The sequence below is a fragment of the Vicia villosa genome, linkage group LG3 (genome assembly GCF_029867415.1).
Source record: "Vicia villosa cultivar HV-30 ecotype Madison, WI linkage group LG3, Vvil1.0, whole genome shotgun sequence".
NCBI lineage: Eukaryota > Viridiplantae > Streptophyta > Magnoliopsida > Fabales > Fabaceae > Vicia > Vicia villosa.
This window is the reverse complement of record NC_081182.1, coordinates 78,901,134-78,911,424: the sequence shown is the minus strand read 5'-3', so window position 1 is coordinate 78,911,424 and position 10,291 is coordinate 78,901,134. Positions and strand designations below refer to the sequence as shown.

The window sequence follows — 10,291 nt, the reverse complement described above, 5'->3', positions numbered from 1 at the left end:
ATTGAAAACCTAGGTGAATATGGATCACTCATTTTCTTTCCCAGAACTTTCCGTAGGTATATCCACGAAAAAACTTAGATATTTTGTCTCCGTAGGTATATCTACGGAAAAAACCCAGAGTTAAATAATGCTACAAAACTTTCACTGTTAGTTTTTTTAGTAGAACATGCTAATATTGCAGAACAAAATAGTTTTTAAGCTACTTAACCTTCCATTAGAATTTAGTATTGACAAAAAATGATTATATTGCAATGTTAAATAATGCTTATATTACATTTTCAAAATACAAACAAATAAAAAGAACTGTCGCCGGCTAAATCTATTGTTGGTTCCATTTTTCACTTTTTTACATTCGATTCTTTTCTGATGTTGTTCAATCTTTCAAATTCATGCATCCTATCAACAAAAAGATTCGGCCACGTCTCAACTTCTGCGGTAGAATGAAGCGTCCATTTCAGTGACGTAAGTGGGATGAGGCATCCCGGTTTCAAATAAACTTGTACAAAATGACTCGATTTTGCAAGTCATCCAATAAACATGATGTGATCATTTAGATTTATAGGTGGTGCGGTGCGGAGCGGAAAAAGGGTTTCTGAAAACCCGTATTGCATCAAGTCAATGCACACCCTATCAAATGCACATGCAATAAGATGTCCCATTTTCGGGAATCTCATCCATTTTGACACCAGTGCGTAATCATTGAACCATGGAACAAGAGCTTCGTAAACCGCTTCAAATTTATCTTGCTCTCCATATAACCGCATGTACGAGTCTTTATGTGTCTTAAACTCTTGAATAAGTTGATGACAAACAAGCGTATGGCTATCCTCTTCATTACCAAGAAAAGTCGAGACGGCTCGGTAACCGCAATTACCGTCCCCCTCAACATTGACGACCCACTCAATATATTTGTGCATAAAAACTGGCATCTCTTTGATGAATGGAATTTTCGGTGGAATAGGTGTCGAAGGCGGTTAGCTTATGCAAGCATCTTTGATTGAACTTTTTTGAGATTTTTGAGATTTAGGAGTCAGTGAGTTGGGAAAAGTTTTATCAATGTGCTCACAATAAGAAGGAGATCGTGTAGACGAGTTGTTAATCGGTGTAGACTTCAATTTTTTCGAAGCACCCTTTGTCTTTACTGGTTGAGAAGGCGGTTTCATGTCGGTTGTTTCGGGATACCCAATCTTCCGCAATTGTTCTTTGATGTGGAGTTTTATGTTGTCATCGACCTTCGAGAACCTCTCTTGTATCGCTTCCAATTCGGTAGAAATAGAGATATTCGATCTTTCTCCTTCTATGCAACCATCATCATCAAAACTAAGTCTTTTCCAATGAGGGATAACTTCGTCCATTCGTATTGGCTCACCTAGTTTCATATTTTTAGCAATAACACAAGCACACAGGAGACCATATGTTTTAGTAATAGTGCAACCATATTTTGCGCTATCGGAACCTACAGTTTTACCTCGTGAAAAATATAGTTTAACTCGGGCCGAGACATATTGCCTATCAATTGAGAATAAAGGATGTTGTCCTTAAATCGATGTTCCAACACCGTAATGCTTCGACCAAATATGGTTTGTATCTCTTTATGTTGGTTTTTAATCATGAGATTTATGGTGTCCCAATCTCGACACAAGTCGCCCTTGTTATTAACCAACCAAAATTTCAAACTAACATGTGCCGACTCTACTCTATTGGTGGTTGTATTCCCAAGATGTCTGACATTATCAGTCCATGCAAAGAAAAATTTCTCCTTCACCTTATCAAGAATGGTGCTTTCAACATATTTCAATAAATCATGATACTTTTCACACACTTTCGAAAATTGAATGACGAAATCGACATATAATTCTTTTGTCGAGAATTTACAATACAATTCCATGCATCTATTATTTGTTCAACAGTCACATCGGGCTTCACCAGTTTTCCACCTTCGGTCTCTACTTGTTTCTTCCTTATCGCGGGTTTAACCTTACTTCTCACGTTACATGTTATGTGATATCGACAAAGTAATGCATTACAAGAAGGAAATACCTTTGCCACCGCATTCATCAACGCAATATTCGTAACTATTTCCTTAGGAATCTCAACTTGTTCCTTCAAAATTGACCGACACACCTCTAATGCCCTTCTAAAATTGTCCTTTTTTTCACACTCCAATAAAGCAAAACCAACGGCGTGTGTCTTCTCGATATATGTAACACCAACCATCTCAAATAATAGAAGTCTATATTTATTGGTCTTGTAGGTAGAATCGAGAATGAGCATTGTGGAGAACGTGTTGAACAACTTTATCGAATCCAGATGAGTCCAAAAAATATCTCGGACCATAACTCCATCTTTGCAAGTTATGTACCGTGACACCTAATTGTTATCATCCAACAATTGTTGCATCTCACTTTTATCTCCCCTAATCGCCTTATTATTGCAGTACCGGATGTTATACACTTGCGTTATATTTGATACGCTTTCGAGTTCCTTCCGTTTCAATGTGGAAAGTATATTTTTAGGTTGGACAATATTCAAGAACATGTCACTAATACATGTCTTCTCTTCCGGTTTGAGCCGACATGCACTAGGATGACCTTGTAACTTTGAGCACAATTCATGGTTATGCAAACCAGAAATAACCCTAAATTTCCACTTCTTTCTAGCCAACATATAACCACGGATTTTAAATGGACACTCACATTTTCTACTACCCATGTCGTCTCTTTTAAACTTATGTAGAGGAGTATGGTATTTCCCGCTTCTTTCGCACAACACTGTTATGAAAGCGTTTCTTCTTTTCGAACCATTATCTGATCTTCCTTTTACCACACCAAAACCAATGTTAGTTGCACTCCTACGAATCCATGTGAGCATGCTATCACAATCATCAAACTCTTCCTTGTTATTAAAGTCACCTCCGACATCTACCGCATTTACGACAACCCCTTTAACATTCAGAGAAACATCGTTTTAGAAACTAATTCTTTTGAGATATTATCGGGGTGCACCATACCTATTTGCAATCAATAACAACACGTCCAGAGCTGTACCTACGAAAACAATGTTACATTTTTTTACAGAAATTTGATGCATAATGTGAGCAACGTAATGGACGAAGTTGAATCTTTGTCTAAAATTCAATATTCTCTTGCTCCATTTGATTTGTTGCACCAAAAAGTTGGAGTTTTTGAGTGAAAAATGATATTGATGATGTAGAATTTTTAGGTTGGTGGAGGTGAGTGTTGAAGAAGAAAACCAACAATGAGGGAGTGCTCATGCTGGTTCAAAGTATATCAGATAGTTCCGAAGCTACACCTACGAAATATTCTAGCGCTAAAACGTTCCGTAGATGGAGCTACGGAAAAGCCCCTGAATTAAATTAATTTGAAATTTGTCCCAACATTTACTTTAAAATGCTTCCGTATATGTAGCTTCGGAAAAAATCAAATTTTTACAAAAAAAAAGAAAAAAAAAGTAATTTCTAGTGTGTATCTTTATAATCAAAGAATATAAATGAAATTTTATTAAGTACCTAAGATTATTCAGAGATAAAGATTGAAATATTCTCTAAAATAAACGATAATTTTATTTGACATATTATAACTTTTATTAGCACACTTAGTGCGATATTGTTTTAATACCGACACATACTGTGATCAATCCAAAGCTGAAGAACATATGACTCCTAACTAAAAAACACCAAATCAAAGAAGAATTAAATTATTAAAGGTGGAATTTGCAGAGAACTTCAATGAACGACAAGTGTGAATCACGTACGTATGCTGTATGCATGCTTTCTCAGCATCTTAAAAGCATTGTGGAAGTAGTATGCACGTGTTACACTCAAAGCCAAATGTTAGCAGCTTCGGGCGTCGCATAGTTTAATGCGATATTCTGCATAGTTCAAGATTGGATATGCATCTCTTAAAAGTTTCTTATTCATGGGAATTGAAGGAATAAATCATCTAATGTGATCTACAACAAAATTGGTTATACTTATCTATGATGGATCTAATATATCCTTAATATATTAAAACAAAATACAAGTTTCCCTCCTAATCCTTAATAAGTTTTCCTCCTAACTTATTAAATCTATAATTGCATTTAATTATTCAAATCTTTTAATTTTTTTTATACAATTCTTTTCAAATTACCAATTCTAAGGATTTCAATTTCACTAATTAATTGTAATTTTTATATTCATAACATATGAAATATAATTTATTTTCTTGCATTTATAAAAATATGATATATCTTCCTAATCAGTCATGTGCATCGCACAGGTAAAAATACTAGTTTCAATTATAATTCCATCAATTCTATTCACCTAACAATAAAATTATTAATGGTTTAAATCTAAATAATTTTTTATTTGTATTATTGAGTTAGAATCTATTTTGTATATAAACGTGGTATTATTGAGTTATAATATGGGGAAGCACGGTACATTGTTTTAGGCAAAAACTTAAACACGTGTTGGTATTATTGAGTTATAATATCGGTACGTGTATGATACACCTATAATACGACCTTTTTTACTTTTTATTTCATGTTTGATACACGTGTTGGTACATGACTGGTATATGTATCCAAGTAAAAAAATTAATAATTAATTTTAAAAAAAATATGTAAAAAAAAACTAGTATTTCAAAAGAATTACCTCAATGATCATGTTTGAGACTGTTTTTAGGTAGGCGTCATCCCAGATACTGGGTACGTGCCGAACCAATGCAACGCAGGATATAACCTAATTCAATTAGATATTACAAAGTAGTGGCTGCAGTGCTCCAAAGACTGAAGTCTGTAGACAAGTTGTTGCACCTCATCATTAACAAATCCTTGTCTTGTTATTTGATTTTAGTCTTTTACTGTTGAGAAGAAACATTGGGTACAAAAGGTCCAGCCCCACATACCTCAACCTAATAGTCTCAACTCTCAAGTAGTCAAGTTGTATAATCAAATAAAAATGTATGTTGGAATTTGATTGAATACTATCAAATGTGTTTGGATCCCATCTCTACAATGTTAAAGGGTAAGGTTGTATCTGAATTTAAAATTTATTTATTGTTTTTCGGTTGTAGTATGTATCTATTTTAATAGTATAAAATATATGTTTGATAAAAAGTAACCTTTTTAAACTTTTTAAAATAAATTATTTTTATTTGTTCAGAAATCTTAATGGAATCGATCTGTTATATCTTAACATTTGCATTAGAAAAGATTATATTCAAACATGAGTATTTAATAAATAGCTAAAATCATCAAATATCTAAGGACATAAAGTAAAAAAAAGAAGATTGCGTTTTAAGGAAGATTAAAAAACCAGAGAGAATTCCACTGAAGCCAATCATTCCCAAACATATAGTATATGACAAAATAGAGACAATAGTACTGACATAGATAGCAATATCATATAATTAATGAGCTGTGTCCAGTATGGTATATGGAATTGCTATGATCAATTTGCATAGATGAAAACAACAATTTTATTTTTGGTATGGGAGAGTGGAGTGTTTCATCTAGGGTAGTGCTTATTTGGTGCTTAAACATCCATCACAACCCAACATATGACCACACACGCATGTACATATTCAATTATTAAAAATTGCAGTAGTGCTATGGAGACTGTAGTCCAATATCAGATGGAGACAAGTGTCAATAATGGGGTGACTAACTAGTAGCTAGGCCTATTTTTTCAATTTAAAATAAATCATCAAGATTATAAAATTATGATTTATCATCTAGTAATTTAGAGTAAATTATCAAGTCAACAAGAATAAAAAATGATTTTTTCTTTACCCACCTCCTTATGGGGTTACCCCAGCGAAAACCCCACTTTACCCCTGCTTCAGAAATGCATTTTCGAAATATTTTTTTTTTCTAAATTTTTCCAGACTTCAGAAGTGCATTTCCGAAAAAATCCCAAAAATTGAGATTTTGATTAATTCGGAGATGCATCTCCGAAAAAACAAAAAAAAAATCTAAAAATCCCAAAAATTAATTTTAGGATATTAATTAATTCATATATCATAAATTTGATATAATTTATGAGTAATAAATAATAATAATTATATATTTTGATATAATTTATTAGTTATGAATAATAATTATTATATATTTCTATTCTAATTCATATTTTAAAATATAAAATAATTTTAATTAAAAAAACTAAAATAATTTCACTTACAAAATGAGTTATAATTTTTTATTTATATATTTATATATTTAAAATAATTATTATGTATTTAAAAAAATTAAAAAAATGAGTGTTTTAATTTATATATTTATATAATAATTATAATAATTATTATATATTTATAAAAATTATTATATATTTATATATTTATATATTTATATAATAATTATTATATATTAATTATAAATATATTTATATATTTATATAATAATTATAAAAATTATAAAAATGAGTGTTCTAATTTATAATAATTATTATATATTTATATATTTATATATTAATTATTATATATTTATATATTATATATTTATATATTTCTTTTACAAAATTAATAATTATTATATATTTATATATTTCTATTCTGATTCATAATTAAAAATTAGTTATAATTTTTTATTTAGTTTAAAAAATTAAAAAAAAATTTGTCTTAATTTTATTTAATGAACAAATTTTATATTTAATTCTATATAATTCAAAATTTACTTATGGAATTAAAATGTTTTTGATTTATATAAGTTAGTAAAATAATTTTTAACTTTAAAATTGTTTAGAAAATTTTGATTCACCTTGATTTTATTGATTCACCTTCATTTTATACCTATTAATTGTATTGATTCACCTTGATTTTAATTTTTTAATAATTATTGAATTCTTTCGGAAGTGTATATCCGAAACATTCCAAGATCAATTTGGTCTTGGAATATTTCGGATATGCATCTCCGAAAACCCAAAAAGGGGTGTTTTCGGAAATGCATCTCCGAAAACACTTTTTTCGTGTTTTCGGAAGTGCATTTCCGAAATAAGACAAATTTTAAAAAAAAAAACGTTTCGGAAATGCATTTCCAAAATGAGGGTATTTTGGGTTTTTCACCAGAGGTGACCAAGAAGATAGGGAGGTGGGTAAAGAAATTTTCTAAAAAATTAAGAGTATGGTTGTAAGAAGAAATAGAATGGAATAGAATGAAATGAAGTGGTAACTAATGAGATTTTTGAATTTGTAAATAATGGGTGAAATAAAATAAAGGGTTAAATAAGTTTTTAGTTTCTATAAATATGGCAATTTTTAATTTTAGTCCTGCAAAAATTTTCTTCAAACAATGATCCTTGCAATATTTTCCGTCTCTATTTTAGTCCCTCCCGTTAAATTTCACTAACGGAGGCTTACGTGGTACGCCACGTGCACGCCACGTCAATTAAAGTCAATACTAATTAAAAATAGATAGATCGCAGGGGTTTTAAACCCCTCTAAATAACTTTAAAAATCAGAAATTATCAGTTAGACACTCTGATGACAAAATTAAAATACAATCATATACTTTTTTTTTATTGAAGCAAAAATGAATATATATATATATATATATATATATATATATATATATATATATATATATATATATATATATATATATATATATATATATATATATATATATATATATATATATATATATATATTAGAGTTAAAAGGTAGTGCACTGACAGTGTAAAACTATTTTACACTGTCATCCAATAGAGAGTCATGAATGTGTCATGTCATTAAAGTTTTTTTTAAATAAAATAATGTTTTAATTGGATACATGGTGGTGATTGGTTGACAGTGTAAAAATATTTTACACTGTCAGTGTATAACCCCTTTTCTCTATATATTAATATTGAGTCCTTACAGAACAATAGGAAGAAAAGTCATATCAATCTTTTAATTATTTACATAAAATTAATATTTACATATGGAGTCACACATTTTTTTTTAAACTTACGCGTAGAAGTAAAATCTACACTATTATCACTATGAAGCTGATCTTTGAGTCTACCGTCCTACAAATAAACACAAACTTTATAGCAAACAATGAAGAAGTACAACATAAATAAATATATTATGAAATTTATTGCGTAAGTATGAAGGAGCCGAATGGATGATGACGCAGAAACTACTATAGTTAACATTAATAAGCATATAACATTTAAAAACTAAATGTTAAAAACTAAAATAAATTACTCAAAACTCGCGCAGCATTCATAGTTACAAATAATAGTCATAATCTCTCAAGTCATTCAGAATCAATTTCTTATTCTCAAGTGTATACCTATATAGTTGCAATTGTCAAAAGTGAAAAACTATACTTACACCATTTTGTAACATTACACCGTAAATTGATACACAAAATATACTATTTTTATTTTTTTATAATTTATTTGAACTTTGAGTTATGTGCCAAGCCAATTACCTTGTTACAGCAATAGGGTGTAAGCTACGGTGTAGATACAAAATGGTGTCAAACTAGCACAACTCTTGTCAAAAACACTTTGAAAACAAATGGAGGTATGATTGAAAAATGACACAAACCAAATATTTCATAGCGAGGAGGTTACTTTATGGGATTCATTTTTCTTCAATAAAAAAGAAAAAATACATGATTCTCTTTTAATTTTGTTATTAGAGTGTCTAACTGAAAATTTCCGGTATTTTAAATTATTTAGAGGTGGTTTAAAATTCCCGCAATCTATCTATTTTTAATTAATATTGACTTTAATTGACGTGGCGTTACATGTGACGTGCCACGTAAGCCTCCGTTAGTGAAATTTAACGGGAGGGACTAAAAATAAGGACGAAAAATATTGCGAGGACCATTGTTTGAAGAAAATTTTTGCAGGGACTAAAATTAAAAGTTACCATATTTATAGGGACTAAAAACTTATTTAACTCTAAAATGAAACATGATGGAATTCATTTTATTCTGTTTCATTCAATTCTTTATTTTTTATTTTATCCAATTTCGTGTGTATGTGATGGTATGAGATATTTTTAATAAAATACCAAACAATTGAGTGATATTAATATTTTATTCCGCTCTATTTCATTCATCCAGGGGTAACATGTAACAACCTGAATTTAATTAACTGACTAATTAAATTAAATAAGAATTTATTTACTAAATTTGGACGAAGTTTGATAATTAATTGGATCGTCGATGTTATTGAGAAACATGTTCGGTTTATTAAGTGAAGTTGGAATTTATTCGGTTAATCGAAGAATTAATAAAGTGGAATATGTAGAGAAATAATATTATTATTGGATTTTTATTTAATTGAGATAAAGTCGGATTTAATTGGATTAATCGGAAAATAATATTAAGGGTAATAATATTATTTGTTGGAGCATAATTATTTATTTGAACTACTCTATTTCATCAATTGAGCCTAATTAGTTAGGAAGTGAAATTATATGGGTTAAGCCCAATATGAATAATATAGTAAGGGTTGGAAGAGTAGAGGTATCATAACTTTGTTCATTTGCAAAAGAAGAGGAGAAAGGAGACTAAGAGAGGAGAAAGGAGAAAAAGTTAGGGTTTGAAGCACATTGAAGAGGTAAGAGTGAGTTATTTGCATTATCATGGGATTGTATGATAAAATAGTGAGTAATTGTGGTTTAGTGTCTAATTTTTAGTACTGCTTTGTGAGTGGTTGTTCACCATTGATAGAATTTTCAAGCTTTTGACAACGATGGGAAACCCTTTAATTTTTACCATGTCCTTAAATTTCTTATGCAATTGAAAAAGAGCTTGTGACTTTGTTCCAGTTGTAAGCTTTCGTGTGTAGTCATGAGATGGTTTTGTGGAACCTGAAGATTGTATATGAACTCGTTGATCCACGCATGTCATAGCTTACACCATATTTTCCGAGTTACTGTCACTTAGCCACTTGCTTAGATAAATGTTATTTATTACATGATGATAGAAACTATTTTTTTTCTTACTTTCAAACTCTACTGTGACATAGTTATGAAACGTAGTGGATTTGGTTCCTTAGAAGTAAATACTAAGATTTATACTATAATAGTAAGGGTTTTTCTAACCTATGCAAGATTGCATAGGATAAGGACAATTAATAAACTATTTCTTTCCATATAAATTATCATATTAATTATTTTTCTGTTGAAAAGTAATCTTTTATATTTTCTCTCTCCTACCCAATTAATAGATGAACATAAATAAATACAAATATGGTAATTTATATTTAAAAAAGTGGTGTATTAATTGTCTCTAATCCTGTGCAAGGTTGCATAGGTTAGAAAAACCCTATATAAATGATTAATAACAA

The 10,291-nt window shown here is 29.7% G+C and overlaps 3 protein-coding genes across 3 annotated transcripts; all 3 read right to left on the bottom strand.

Annotated features, from left to right (window-relative positions):
* Window positions 1-524: 524 nt before the first annotated feature.
* Window positions 525-929, bottom strand: LOC131658392 (uncharacterized). Its single transcript, XM_058927689.1, has one exon. It carries the CDS (start codon window positions 927-929, stop codon window positions 525-527), a length of 405 nt encoding a protein of 134 aa, XP_058783672.1.
* A 45-nt stretch (window positions 930-974) lies between these two features.
* LOC131658391 (uncharacterized) lies at window positions 975-2,274 on the bottom strand. Its single transcript, XM_058927688.1, has 3 exons — window positions 2,041-2,274; window positions 1,665-1,765; window positions 975-1,509 (listed from the first exon to the last, which is right to left on the bottom strand). The coding sequence occupies exons 1-3, from the start codon at window positions 2,272-2,274 to the stop codon at window positions 975-977; spliced, it is 870 nt and encodes a 289-aa protein (XP_058783671.1).
* Window positions 2,275-2,370: 96 nt separating this feature from the next.
* On the bottom strand, window positions 2,371-9,852 carry LOC131658390 (uncharacterized). The gene is made up of 3 exons (XM_058927687.1): window positions 9,718-9,852; window positions 7,951-8,008; window positions 2,371-2,942 (listed from the first exon to the last, which is right to left on the bottom strand). The coding sequence occupies exons 1-3, from the start codon at window positions 9,850-9,852 to the stop codon at window positions 2,371-2,373; spliced, it is 765 nt and encodes a 254-aa protein (XP_058783670.1).
* Between the last annotated feature and the right edge of the window lie 439 nt (window positions 9,853-10,291).